Raw genomic sequence first — 15,254 nt, forward strand, 5'->3', positions numbered from 1 at the left:
AAGGATCACCACCCTCATCCATGGAAAACCTGCTGCATATACTTTAAAGACACATTCCTTACCAGTTTTCCCATTTCTGTAGCAGCATTAAGAGTGAAATTACTTGGTATTAATTAGAATTATTACTTACAAATGTGCTACTCTCATAATTACATCTTAAAGTACATGCTATGAAAATGGTCTGTTGCTACTAGCAACAGAGCTAATGCTAGTTGTATCAAACTTTCAAGGTTCAAGGGTGAGTTAACCTACTAATGCATTACATCCTAATGTATAGCAAAATGAATAATAATATGCAGCAAACTCACCGTGTCCCTTAGAGTAAAGAGTAGAGTAATATAGAGTAGGTATGTATGTATTTATTTAAAAAGCGTGAGTGTAAGCAAAAGTTCCTTCTCACAGACAAGGTCTTGTTGAGTGACTTCTTTAGATTAAATAACAAAAAACAAAAAAAACAAAAACCCTCCTCGGTAGAAAAACTAAATGGTGCTAGCAACATTGCGACAGTGTATAACCACAAAAACGTAATGGTTGTCAGAGTAAGATTTATGTCAGATATTGAAATATAAATTGATATCAATTTAGCATGCTGTAAATAAGATATATTCATAACATGTCTATGATATGTTTTATCTGTCTCAAAAAGTAACAATAAAAACTTTACACAAAGAAAAATCGCAGTCTTGAAAGACAGAATAAGAAAGACATTTATTCTGAAAGGTGCACCCGGATGTTGCGTGTTTTCGGAGACTAGCTTGGTGAAGCTAAACTTCAGAATGGACCCGACTAGAGAAAAGCCCGTTAGTGCGTAGCGTTGGGGGACAAACTCTGACCGTCCATGTCTTGTTTACACATATCAGCACACTGACAAAGTTTCTGACAGCAATGTCGAAAGAAAACACCACCCGAAGTTTGGACAGCATAGACCTCGCTGCTTTGAGAGTAAGTAAAGAAACCTTGCTTCCTTTTTCTGTATATACATATAAAAGGTAATGTTAAACAGTGCGGGATGTGGTGGGTGTTGCTTGAAAACTTAACGGTACTTTCAAGCTGCAGCTGAGTAATCAAACAGTGATTGGTTTTTTGTGCCTCGTCTAACGGTCGCTACTCGCTACTATTCTTCACTGTTACACAAACTCAGTGTGCTTTAACTTGGCGTGTAAATATAGCGTGTCGTGTGCCACGGTGCCTCCTGTCTGCTCTGTGTCCTGTTTGGTGTTAACTTTACAAGCTGCACTGTTTACACAAGGTTTCTCCCGGTGTAGACTTGCCGAAAAGTTAGTGTGCAACAAGTGACCACTGAAATAAACAGAGTTTGTTTAATGTTTAAGATGCAGTCCAAGTAGCGCACGGCGTGTTTTTTCCCAACTGTAATGTTTAGTTGCTACTTTATTGTGGCCTCATGCTGCTTAGTCGTTTGCCTGTGTGACTAGAAACATTTGATATGACATTAGGTGTGATGATGTTTCTGTAGCCACTCAGGCCGTGACCTAAACATAAGCCGTATTTAGACAGTGTCACTGTTCTGTTTTTGTTCTGTATTTATTCCTCATTTTTGCGTAGGGAAACAAAGAAATGTAACTTAAGTGTTTTACAGCCTTCATCAAACTGTAAAATTAACGCACCATCCTCCACTAACAGCCAAACTGATTTTGTTCTGATACAAATTGGTGCAGTCTCATCTTCAGCTCAAACTCTCATCTACATTTGCAGTCCCACTTCTTCAGTCCCCATCCAAGCATAACTTTGAGTTGTACCCTCAGCTCTGAGCAATGAAACTGTCATAGTTTTGCTTGGCACTAGCCTGTTGCATTTTGACTTTGCTGTAATGTCGCATTTCCTATACACTATGTTGCTTCACTCGAGAACAAACATGCTTGGAGTTCTCAGCATGTTGCTGTTATTTTTAATAACAATTTATTTATTTCTATCTTTTTAGGATCCAGCTGGGATCTTTGAGCTAGTTGAAGTAGTTGGCAATGGGACCTACGGTCAGGTGTACAAGGTGAGTACTGCCGTGATGCCTTGCTGCACATTGTAACATTAACAGGCACATGAAAGTGTCATATGTAGTGCTTTAAATCTAAACATTGTTTAAATGGCAGCAATAGTAGCTTCCTGTTGTCGTCTTTACCTTACAAGCTAATGTGAAGCTAAACATGTAGCAGCTGTTGGCATATGCAGACTCATGGTGTTACTGTTGTAAAACGTCATTTCTGGTAAAAGTTGCAACAGCTACTTCCAGTTAATTAGGAGGAAAAAAAAGATACTTTTGTTTACTGAAATATCCTTTAGCACACACACACACACCCGTGCAACTAGAGCATCTTTTAAAGGCCCTGGGTGGGGCTCACTTCCTTATCGCAGTATCTGTTTATATATGTGTGAGTGAGTGGTTTGTGGTTGTAGAAGGTGTTTAGTCTTATTTAGGCTTCTGCAGCTGGTTGTGCCCTATTTTCACACGAGTTTGCTAAACCACTAAAGCTGATGCTTTACCAGCTGCACTGTTTGCTACACCTTTGTGGGTTAGTTTAGTCTTTGAGCAACTGAGAGCTTCCTGGGTGAAAAATTATTGTGGTTGAGGCCGTTTAGGAGGGGTCAAGTCATGAATGCCTATCTACCTGCCCTATAACAAACAGAAATGTTTGCATGATTTCAGATTAGACATAAGCAGTGTTTCCACTACTTAGACCTTGTGTGGTAGGAGCTGGGTAGATTTTTATTGTTTTGTTGTTATCAATCTAGGAGAATAACACCAGTCAGCTCACTCCAACTTCAGTCCTATGTCTTGTTTCCTCACCCGTGAGCTTAGCTGACAGATTATTGTGGAGGCTGTTCTCAGCATCATTCTGATGCTTCTCCAGAGTGGTAAGATGAACTCCAGCTCCACTTACTTGCTCTAGAATAATAACTACAGTTGCCAGTTTTAAAGATCCACCGTGAGCTAGAAAACCTGTAGCAGGCGGAGACTACACAGAACTCACCAAGAACTAGCAGGTGTGATCAAGAACCACTGGGTTGGTGTGTGGATATGGGACGAGAGACTGTGTGGACACATGTTTGAAACAACTTTTCTTTTTTTTATTCCACTGTGAATTATGGAAAAGGAACAATGTTGTACATGAAGGGCAGGATACATGTACAACAGGTGTAACTGTTTTGGAAGAAGCAGGCTTTAGGTTCTCCCAAAAGTTTTAAAGTAAGAGGTTTATTTAAGGAAGAGGTTAAAAGTTAAGGGCTGAAGGATGCACGTAGCCAATGATGCGTTCTCAGAGTTGTCCATGTCTGTGTGGGATTAGGTGACACAGAAAGTAGGGTGTGTGTGCCATTTGATTTCCTGAAAGTGGATATGTTGCAAGCGATGCGCAGGACAGTCAGGCCTTACAGGGTTCTTTCAAACAGGGGAGGAAAATCACAAATTGCATGCTTGGTAAAGATTTTTTTTTCAGGGCTAAAGCAATAACAAATGTGAGTAACATTTAGTAGAGCATTAACAAGGGAAGAAAACCAAAAACTGATTAACTGTGAGCTGAATCACAGCAGTGATTCTAATGACTGAAGGCGGTACAATGTCTGATACCTTTTTCTTCCTGTGTACTGTATTCTCTAATGATGCTTGACCCTACTTGAAAAATTACTTGTGTAGAATAGTTTAAAATGTTAATTGGCTGGCCCTCTATGTGTTTTTAACTTTCTTAAAAAAAAGTTATTTGGGGCATTTTCCTGCCTGCATCAGTACAAATAAGCTGGAGCCGCAGTCTGCCAGCACTCTGCTGTGGTTTAAAAGCCTCGCTATGGGTAAAGTAATAATGATGGTGTGTAGCTCTAACAGGCAATCAATCAGACCTTAATTAGGCTGAGCAAATCTGGTTTCCCATGTACATGGTCTTATAATGAGAGTGAGCCTCAACCTGGGAAACCATGAATGCAGCATGGCCTGGAGAACAATAACTGGCACTGCACACACGCTCTCCTCACCCTGTACAAAAACACTTGTGGATTGATGTGAGTGCTGACATTGCATCTGGGCTCTTCCTTTGTTTATTTCTTCATGCCTCTGCATTGAATGACAGGTGTGTAGTATTGTTGGATGAATAAGAAACCAAGCAACAGGCTGCTTTTGAGCTCTTTGATTACCTAAAGGTGAGCACCACGGATTAAAATGCCACCATTATAATTTTAATTCAGATCATTTAAGGTAGTATTAGAGGTATAAAACTAACAATCACACAATGCCGTATGAGCTGCACATGGTTGTGCTGAAGGTCTCTTCTATTTAATAGGAAGAAAATCTGTGAGTACAATAATCATACAGCAATTCCTGTTACTCACAGTGAAACTGCTATTGCAATACAGCCATTCTTACAAGACAAAAAGAATGGCTGTATTGACAAAGACAAATGTCGTGCATTACTAATTTTACACATGAACACTGAGCAGTGGCAGGAGAATCTGGTGCAAGCATTGCCTGAAGTTGCCCTTTGTTACACGTAGCACACAGCAGGAGATGGTGCCTGCTTGCAACTGCAGATTCCCCATTCGAGGTGCTACCTGAGCATGCAGGAGGCATATTGCATCACCTCACCCAGTGTGAATATACCTCCTTATGTGCAGGTTGCTGTTGCTGTCAGTCACAGTGATCCTCTGCTTGATGAAAATGTTTGTATTCCAACTTAGGTTATGTTCCCAATCAGTTCTGCTCTAAATTGAGGCCTCAGAGTTGATGTGCATCAGGAATTGATTGTCGTGATTACTAAATTTTCCCATGACTCATGTACACATTTGATTTTTGATCCAGCAATTGTCAGTTGGACATCTGATCCCGTGTCAATCAAACCCCAGTGTCCACTGGAACAGACACCGGAGCAAAGTGTGCCCAAATTATCCTCATTTTCATCTTAATTGAGTGGAAGAGCCTCCTGGTCAGCAGATGGGATTTTCTGACATGCAAAGACAGACACAATTAGACGGCATAGAGAGCGGAGAGGCCTGGAGACAATCAGACCTTTTCTTCCAAATTACCCCAGAAACAGAGGCCAGGAACTACTCAGGGACTCAAAGAAGCTTTAGTGCTTTTGTGTTCAACCTCATCTAAGCACATGTGACAATTAGAGAACTTGGTGATAACAGATTCAATAAACCAGTACACCAATATAAAAAGTCCAGTGTGTTCACTCATAAGTGTAGATTTCGAGATGTTTGAAAATTAAAAGATGAAACCCATTTGCACGATACAAATAATAGTAAGAGTGGTTAATCCATATAATTAAATCTGACACCGTGCTGCACAGTGCACCCCGACAGTTTTTGGCACATCAAAGAACAATACCTTGCAGCGACCCAAGTTCCCACAGTATAAATGCAGATACAGATGTAAACATTTTACTGTACATCTTTGATAATTTGCCCTGTCTTAAAGTATAAAAAAACAAAAGAAAATATAAAGAGAGAGCAGAAGTTTATTTAGTACTTAAAAGCAAGGAGGTGCTTGACAGAAGAAATGGGTGACACATGCATATGTGTCATGCACATAAATATATTAAAATGCTGTGTTGGACATTCGTAGTGCATGGTGTGTGCTTGTCTTACTCACCATATACACATCATACACGCACAGGGCGTTTCCCTGCTTGCAAAAGGAACTTCCCTTCTGCGAGCCACTGCTATAGAGTTGTGTGTGTGTGTGTGTGTGTGTGTGTGTGTGTGTGTGTGTGTGTGTGTGTGTGTGTGTGTGTGTGTGTGTGTGTGTGTGTGTGTGTGTGTGTGTGTGTGTGTGTGTGTAAAAGCCAAGCTCTACTAAAGCACAGACCTCTGAGCACTGCTGACACAACACAATTTTCCTTAGTAACACTGACTAAAGTGACTGCAGTATCTTAAGCATAATATTGTAGCTTTATAATTTACAATGATGCCACTATGATGATTAGTGTGACTAACTTACGGGAGCTGGAATTTTTTATTTTTTTTTTAACTATTTGTGTGTCACTGACCTGCGTGGCTGAGTCGCGGTAATCACATGAATAACAAAAATCGAGAATATCAATGTAAAATGATCCATAAATGAATGTGAATTACATTTGTGATGGGTCAAAGAAAGTTTCACTCGAGCATCTGTGCAAACTTTGACTCGGTGTTGAAACCATACAACAGCTGGCTGTAGTACCACTCTGACTGAATCATTTGCACTTCCTCAAATCTTTCAAGTTTCAGTTGCATTGCTTCCCTTTCTGTTGTTCACATATCATCATTCCTGTGTCGCTCATGAGGAGATCTGCTGACCAAAATGATGTCCAAATGTAGATGTGGACATTCACAGACTGATCAACTGTCAGTCTGTGTTGACAGCACAGACTGACTCCTTCCCCCAGCTTAACACTTTCTGCTGCCACACAACTAAGAGCTTCCTTACATTAAAAATGTAGTCACCTAATGCTTCTTTATTAGATGTAACTGAAATGAGTAATAGCTTTCAAAGTTAAAGTTTTAGTTTCTTAGGTAAGTGTTTGTGGGGGAAGGTGTGAGCTGGAGCAGAGATGGGTAGTATTAGAAATACTGTGTTTGCTAACAGTGAAACGGAGAGAGCAGAGAGAGAGAGCGAGACAAAGGGTAAAAATGGAGAGGAAAGTGAGTGAGGGCAACGGAAGGAAGGCAGAGGTGAAAGCCAGAGAGACAGAGCGGAGGGGAGGAAGGAAGAGGGAGAGAGACTTATTAAAGAGAGAGAGAAGAGGAAAGCGGCCCCCCATGAGGGTTAGAGCTGCAGTTTGTGCTGATTACCCATGTGTCCCAGAGCTGTGAGTCCAATTGTTAGAACATTCATAAAAGTATCTGGCCTCCTAACTTTACTTTCTAAATGCCAAAACTATAATTAAAAGTACTCGAGTGATTCAGCGCTGAACTCCGTACAATAGTAGAACTTGTTTAAAAACCAGAGAAATCAGTATTTGACACTGATAGAATCAGACAGTATGAAGCCAACCTCACAGTTTCTCAGTCTTAGAATTCCCATAATGCATTTGGCTTGCCTGGTCATTACCTTTCACCCACCTCCTAAGTTTGTGATGCAGGCTCTGAGTATGTAATGACTATTGCTGTCAGTTGGGGCTTTTTTCCCAGACTATAAAAAATTATTAGGATTCTTTTTCATTAGTTCTTTGTTTTTATTGTGCATTCCTTTTATTTCTTTTGTGGTAATAAAATAAGAGAGTATGTGGTGGGAGCCCACAGATTGGCCAAGCTGCTATTCATCTGACTGGTTGTACATGTAACATGCATAGTGTTAAGAGATATATTCTAAAACACTTCTTCAGTAGAGAATCAGAGAAGAGAAACACACAGAATTTCTTGCTAGCAAGGGCAGCCCCAAGAGTGAATCTCAGAGGCTGACCCTGAGGACTTGCCCTGGTCCTTTATTTATACACTTCAGTGGGCGTTTGTTCCATACATTGGTGTGTGTGTGTGTGTGTGTGTGTGTGTGTGTGTGTGTGTGTGTGTGTGTGTGTGTGTGTGTGTGTGTGTGTGTGTGTGTGTGTGTGTGTGTGTGTGTGTGTGTGTGTGTGTGTGTGTGTGTGTGTGTGTGTGTGAGTGAGTGAGAGTGAGTGAGTGAGAGACCCCATAAATGACTTCCCTAAAACTGCTGGTCTGGAAAGTCCAGCAGTTCACCTAAACAAAAGCACTTAGACTGGAAACAGATATAACTACGTTAATCCTACCGTAAAACAAGGTACGAACTTTCCCATGGTCCTAGGATGTGGGGGTGAAAGCCAGAACACCCTGGAATGTTACAGACTTCCTAGGATGAGACCAACTACATACTTCTAAACACAAATGATTACATGCAGTATTCTACCATATTCAAACTTATATCATTAAAAGATTGTACTGACTACTAAGTACAATTTTCCATTGACATTCCCTCCTGTTGTCAGTATAAATTTAAGTGAGATATCAGTATGTACCACCTTGTTATACATTTTCTGTCACATCGTCATTAGTCACACAAAGTCTTCATGTTCCAACAGGTCGGGGTCATCATCATCACTTGTCACGGCTATGTATGCAGCAACAGTGGAAAATATTATGCGGTTAATCAAGAGTTTTAAACATGGCAGTATACATGTTACAAAGACACAAAATAAAAGTAGAAATATCCCAACTCCGATGAGTCGTCCTTTTAGCACCTGTAACCAGGAGCCAATGTAAAGCCAAGAAAACCAGTCACTTGTATCACTTACATAGTCCTGATTTTGGGCCTGCTGGATTTGTCTCAAAGGCGTGCTGGACACATGAGAGCAGACATAATAGTCTGTATTTGCCGATTCTGTCTTTGTCCTGTAAAGGTGAGCGTCGTAGTCAAGGTAACCAGGAGGGTCCACCTTCCCATGGCTACGTACAGGTCTGTCACACCCTACTACTTGGTTACTCTAGAGTTGGCCAATGGCTGGAGGTTGAAGTGCGAGCAATTCCCTACGGGCGCCCAATCAGCACTTCCCCCTCGCCACTGAAGCAACCAAGTGAGGGTGAAACTTTCCTCTACTAGTTGATTTCCGTGGAGGAAGTGGAATCCTCTGGGACCTCAACCTTTTTGCAGTTGCTCTGATGTGTCCAGGAGGGTCTCTCCGCTATTTTGCAGGCAGTTGGAGTGGTCACTTGAAATGGCCTCTATCAACCCCCATCACCTCACTTTGTGGAGTTTACACCCATGTAGTGAAAACACTGCAGCTTTGAAACTGTAGTTCCAGCTAATGAAGGTTGCATGTGAATGGAAAGGTAGAAAAAAAGCTTTAATGTGATAGCAAAATAAAGATAATTATGCTAGTTCAGCCCTCATCACGTCACACGATATTACCTGGCCTGGTAATAGACATAGCCCAGCTCCTACCACAAACATTCCCACCAACATAGCTCATCATTGAAACTGTGACATTTGATTGACTTTTTGACTTTGGTCAAAAACTCCCCACATCCCATTGTGATCAAACATGTGAAATGCATCTGAAGGTCCCACCCCAGCTAAAGCCCAGTGGATGTGGGACTGATTTCCTCGTATGAGATACCAAAACCATTTTCACTCGTAGGCCAAGCAAAGCCTTCATATCTGAGCTGTCATATTTAATAGTTTTAGTAATTGTTCTCTGCTGCTGCTGTTTCTCATTTCTCAGTGAACGCTCACGTGTCCTGGGATTGAAACTGCCTCTCTGAATTTCATGTGGTGAACTTTAGTAATGCAGCCTCCACATGTGCAAGCACAGCTAAGCTGCTATTGATGTTGAAATAAAATGAATCTTTTGTTTGGGTGTACACTTTTTATCATGCACCTTATCAACATCACTGAATAAGAAATAACCATTCATGTAACATTATCACTGGAGGTTCATGTTAATGATAATGTTACTTAACTGCGGCAACTTAAAATTGACTCGTATGAGGGGAAAAAGGACTTGGACTGTCGGTGTGGAAAATGATCAGTGTGTGCCAGCAGTGCTCCAGACAAGTGGAAATTGCAGGCCAAGTTAACAAGCAAACAAAAAGCTAAATGAACTTCAAATGATAACTGATGGTTTCTAGAAACCTTTTCAGCAAGTTTGTTCTTATTCTCTCCGCCCAGAGTTTTCAACTGCTAAAAGCCAAAGTCGCCTCAAACACGACTGGTCTGCACTGCGGTGTCGTCACAAAAGACTCCAAACAAAAAAACCCAAAGAGCCAGTATCGAAAATCTATTTTGCATATTCATGTGGAGATATCTGTCAATAGATATTACTCCCATCCTAACTTCAACCGTGACCCAAAGTCTTCAAAACTGAAGGTGAAGTGAAAAATGTCCTCATTAGGGCTGTGCGATATGAGGACATGTATCGGATGATGAAATTAAAACATCTGTCATTTCATATTATACACTGTTGTTTGTTTTGTGGTGTCGCAAAATAAACAGTTTGCAGCAATTTTTTTTTTCATCGTTTGGATGGTCAGCACATGGATGCAGGCACAGAGAGTCCCAGCATGGCCAGTGAAGATGAGGCAGAACCAGGTAGCTCCAAACAGAAGGACCAGTCCAAACAAATCGAGGACCAGCATGGACATGGTTTGGTTCTCAAAAGTCTGACACTGGCCAGAAAACTGTACTATGCAAATTATGCAGGAAACAGGTCTCCACCACAGACTCAAACCTGACAAACCTCTACCACCGACGCAAGAAGCACCTGAAAGAGTGTGGAGAGAGTTTACAGATGAGAAGCAAAAACAGCCGTCAAGTGCTCAAAATAAACCATAGACTCAAACGTTAGAACAGGCTCTCCCCCACAGCACGCCGTGTAATAAATACTCACAAAGAAAATGGCGGGGTTACACCTCCTGTCTAAAAGTACATAGTTTCATGCATCCGTCAAAACACTCGACTCCAGGTGCATCTGAAGCTGAAAACACTCCACACAAGTCAAGTTGCCCGAAAGTCACAGAATTTACAGAAAATGTAAAATTATGTGATGTATATTGTTATCGGGATGAGAAATGTCTTATATGGATATGAGATTTTGGTCATATCGCACAGTCCCCATTCTATTCTCACAAAGCTATATGAACACAAACACATGCAGTTACTGCCCCAGACCGTATAGCAGATAGAAGTAACCACCATGATGTCACCCCTTGGTTAGTGAAGTCCTGTTATGGAGCCTTGAGCATTTTTTCCACGATTGCCTCGTCACACCTCCTTTCATGGTTCAGCCGCTCAGCCAATATAACAATTAGAAAAGTAGCTGCTGAAGTTTCAGAGCAAGGAAGCTGAGACACCTGAAGCTAACCACGGGAGTCGCCCCCTGCTGGCCATGTGAAAGAATGCAGGTTAAAGGCACTTCTGCAACAGCTTCACTTTTATGTGAGCTGGAAGCTACATCCATCTTTTATACTGACTAAGGTTACAACCGTATAGGCTTTAAGTGGCACAGTTTCTACACTGTTTCTTCAGGAGAATTAATCTTTCACATATCCACATATGTAACCAACATATTGATCTTGAAGGGGACAGATACAGCGGGTGGCGAGACTGACACTGAAACAACAGCAGGACAGAAAGAGAGACTAGCAGAGAGATGCAGTAAGAGTGTTTCTCTCGTTTGTCTCCGTGCTGTCTGTGTTATAAATGTCTCGCTTGTATCTGATTAGCATATGCATGAATATATTATAGTAACCTTTTCACTGAAATGATATTTGTAGTGTTCCCTTAGTGTGTGTGTGTGTGTGTGTGTGTGTGTGTGTGCGTGTGTGTGTGCGCGCACAAGTTTATGTGTGTGATTCATGGACTTCAGGATGCAAAATAAGAGCAACATTTTTCTCCAATTAGTTCTGATGGAGAGACCAGACCCTTGAGTGGAGAACATTTCACACTGGTTTGCTGTGGTGGCAGCAAGCAGACACCATCAAGTCTGATGGGACAGGAAGGCCATTTCCTTATTTATTATAGCCAGGCTAGTGGATGACTCAATGCCACAATTCTTTGCCGTTATGGAGACACTGTCCTCTACTTCAGGACACAATCAAGGCCAGGATGAAGAGACAGCTTCACATCACAGCTTATACTCAGTGAAATGTGTGGGAAGAATGCCAGCTGAAAAGGGTTTGGACTGGCTGAGGAACACTTCAACCGACTGTGAACCAAGTCTGCATGCCACTGGTCAAGATGTTTAGTTTCACTGTAGTGACCAAAACACTGACATGCTTTATATCAAAGAACACAAGGCGTGATAAATAAAACCTTTCAAGGATTCAGACTCCAGCTGCAGCTCACTCTCTGGGCACTGTTCACTTTTGAGGGAAGATTATTTTATTTTTAATATCTTTTGATTTGTTTCTTCTTTTTAAGAGTTTGAAGTGCCATCAATATCAGACCAGAGCTACATGACAGATGTTTACTTTGATGTTTTGTTGAATGATGTTTACATGAATAACTTGAGCTCATTGGATAATATTCTACTGCAGTATATTTCTAACTAACCAGGCACCTCCTCTTCTTTCTCTTGACAACACTTTCTTTAAAGATGTCACATCTTCATGGATCTATTTCTAAAATAAATTGTCTGTGCTGAGTATCCCTGAAGCCTACAGCAGGTTTTGCCAGCACATTGTTAGTTGTTTCTCACCATCTTTCTGTTCTTGAACAGTACAGTCTATTTGCTGTGATAATAAATATTCTCCAAACTTCCCATTTGTTATTTCCCACGATCAGCCAAGAACTCCCGCCTCTTCCCATGATTGAATTCTGTTTTCTTGAGACATAATCAAAAAACATGTTGACGCAAAAGGATGGATGCTGGTTTTGTTAGCCAGTAAAAGTAAACTCGGTGCTCGTTGTAAAAAAAACCACTCTTTCACATCAAAACTGCACATTTGTAAATAATCTTTAGTTCAGTTTAACTTGGTGACTTTCCATTCATGCCACTGCAGTTGAATGACTTGTCTTCTATTCATAAAGAGGAACAGGCTAACTATAACAGGACACGGAGCTACAAAATATGCCACCCACCATTCAGCTGGATTATGACAGACGTGTTTATGCCATCAAGCTTGTTGCAAACTCCTGAAAACTCCTCAGATGTGAAAATGGTCGATTTAGACACACATGTTTTGACACCCTGCTGTCCTCCAAGTCCAAGCTGTATAGCTACGGGACCAATTGTTCATATCAGCAATATTTCTTTGGAAATGGCCGCGAGCGTTTCTAAGAATTGGCTGCTGAGGGGGAAAAAGATGAATAGGCAGATATTTGTTACTTTTAAACTCGCCCCTCATTTCAGTGTCTGTGTTTGTCTGACTTTGTCTCTCTATATGAATCCTGACTGCTGACTGATTGAATAACGGCGAGTTTGTCATGTCTGGTGGTCTGTTTCAGACACATACACTATACACTCCCACAGAACTGTCATACATCACAGCTTAAAGGCTTATAGAGTAGCTACTCTAGTATCTTGTCAGCTTTCTGAGTCGTGACATGGTTTTCAATTTTCCCTTTTTCACCTGACTGCACTTTATAGCTCTGCTCCTCCATCCTGACTTGGTCTCTCGCGCTCTCTCTCTCGTGTCATGTCCTGTTCTTTCTGTCTGCGTCTCTCAAGAGAAAATGAAATTAGGTGGACTTGCCCGAGTCCATGAATATTGAGAATTATATCACAGTCCAAGTATTCACTCAGAAGAGTTACAGGGAGAGCGGGAACACTTTGTGAGCGTTCGTCTGTTTACAGACTCCAGCGTGGGACAGTTGTTGTAGTCCTGAGAACAAATCGTCAAACATTTAGAGGCTAATCTTTTATATTACGATCCAGTTGCTGCCTGTCTTTCCAAGATCCACAGCTGCACTTGTGATTTAAGAAATTTGAACTGGTGCAGAATATTTAACAGAATCTCTACAGTGATCGTATCTCATTGTGTGTTTTCCAACAGGGCCGTCATGTCAAGACAGGTCAGCTGGCAGCTATCAAAGTCATGGAGGTCACAGAGGTAAGGGTTCATTACCTCACTACTCTCAGAGTGTACCTGTGTCGTGTTTGAGGCAACGCTGTCTCCTGCTCAAAAATAATCCTTATTTATCTCTATTTTATTTCGACATCCTTTTTATGCTCCACCTGTTCTTTACCTGGAATGTCAACTTCTCAAATGCCTCCTTTCATGTTCAAACAGCCTGAGCAACACCATAAACACCAAACACTATTTGTGCCATCGCATGAACTACCTGACGTCAGTTTGATGGAGAAATGAGGGTAACTCTGCTAATGAGCCATTGAGAGCAGGCTGAAGCCTGACTGTTAGCTTGTACAAACATACTTACAGGAGTCTGCAGATGGATGGCAGACTGCGTTACACAGTATATAACTGACAGAACATCATAAGATGTGTAACGACCAAAGTGGAACGTTAGTGTAATTAAATTCAACACCACCGTGATAATCATCCTGTTAACATAAATCATACATGACAGCCTTTAATACATGACTCCTATTTGAGGGTTTTGCATCGAGATGACCTGTTTTTCTTCAGCTCCTGGATTAAATTTACACATACTGTAGTGCAAGAGTTTCTTGCAACTTATTACACATACAGTTGAGTTTTCTCGGTACTAGGAATCGCTGAATATACAGCTGATAAAATAAGCATTGAACATGTGACCAATATAGTTCCAGATTATCACCAGATGTTGGCAACAACCCATCCAATCCATGTGTTCGATATTTACTTTAACCGCTATGGTTGTACCCTCTAAAGAAAAACAATCCCTTGTACTATTATAGCATGATGTCCGGTAGACATGTAATATGCAGGATTGAAAGAAAAGACGAGACAGTTTGTGGTGGTGTATTTCTCTCCAGAGACCCTGCTCTCGGCCTACATCCTAGTCTTAAGTCCCCATAGCAGTGAACGTATGGCTCTGTAATAACCTCCACACACTGTTTTTGTGGTTTATGATGTCAACCACTGGCTTCTAGATTCCTCGCTTTGGAGTTTGCTCTTTAACTTCGTGGCCATCTTGAGTGTAGGTTAGCCAGCTGCATTTCTAAACTGTGTGGGTATAACACACAGAGTTACCTACTTGGGGAGGCAAAGTACCAGACTAATGATCAGAATTTCACTAACCAGAGCTGTGAAAATGCTTCAAAAGGGCACCAATATAACAAATACAGTCAAGAGGTGAAGCCTAGTGAGCAGCTAGAGCTTTTTTTGTAAACAGCTTATGTTTGCTGTTAGAATGAGTGAGTTCCTATGTTAGCATTTAGCAAGGTACCGCTCCACAGACAGGCTTGCATGGCTTTGGATTTATATCGGTGTGAAGTAAAATAAAATGTTAAAAGATCACTAAATCCAACACTCTCCGTCTTCTGTCTTGATAAGATTTGCTTTATGTGATAGGAGAGGGAATATCTTTGGGTTTTGGTTTCTTGTTCAGTAATGCAGCCAAACTGGAGAGTTTAGCACAGACTTTGTCATTTTTCTCTGTTTCTTACATTTTATGTAGCAGATAATTACGTGATTAATGGAGAGAATAATCAGACAACTAGATGACGTGTTAAGAACTCGTTGAGCATCCCCCAGAAAAAGAAGTCAAATACAAATTATAGAGTGCCTGAATAAATTATATTACGGATTGTTCTGACATCTAAACGTCGTAGTTTCTTTGTGTGGATGTGACAGCAGGAAATGCTTGGCTATTATCTGCCTTCTCGCAGACACACACACACACACACACACACACACACACACACACACACACACAC

General features: G+C 41.1%; 1 protein-coding gene across 6 annotated transcripts in view; it reads left to right on the forward strand.

Moving 5' to 3' along the window:
- The first annotated feature begins 733 nt into the window (after positions 1-733).
- Positions 734-15,254, forward strand: part of LOC146524191 (mitogen-activated protein kinase kinase kinase kinase 4-like) — a 57,568-nt gene continuing 43,047 nt past the window's right edge. For 3 of the 6 annotated variants that reach the window (XM_085182279.1, XM_085182284.1, XM_085182291.1), the window contains exons 1-3: positions 736-942; positions 1,940-2,005; positions 13,429-13,485. In XM_085182279.1, the coding sequence (XP_085038405.1) occupies positions 886-942; positions 1,940-2,005; positions 13,429-13,485 (180 nt within the window). In that variant the 5' untranslated portion in view covers positions 736-885. Of the gene's footprint in view, positions 943-1,939; positions 2,006-13,428; positions 13,486-15,254 lie in introns of all 6 variants that reach the window. The other 3 variants (XM_085182260.1, XM_085182275.1, XM_085182267.1) reach the window with 2 other exon arrangements.

Source organism: Neolamprologus multifasciatus, chromosome 2 (assembly GCF_963576455.1).
Source record: "Neolamprologus multifasciatus chromosome 2, fNeoMul1.2, whole genome shotgun sequence".
In the NCBI taxonomy this organism is placed as follows: Eukaryota; Metazoa; Chordata; class Actinopteri; order Cichliformes; family Cichlidae; genus Neolamprologus; species Neolamprologus multifasciatus.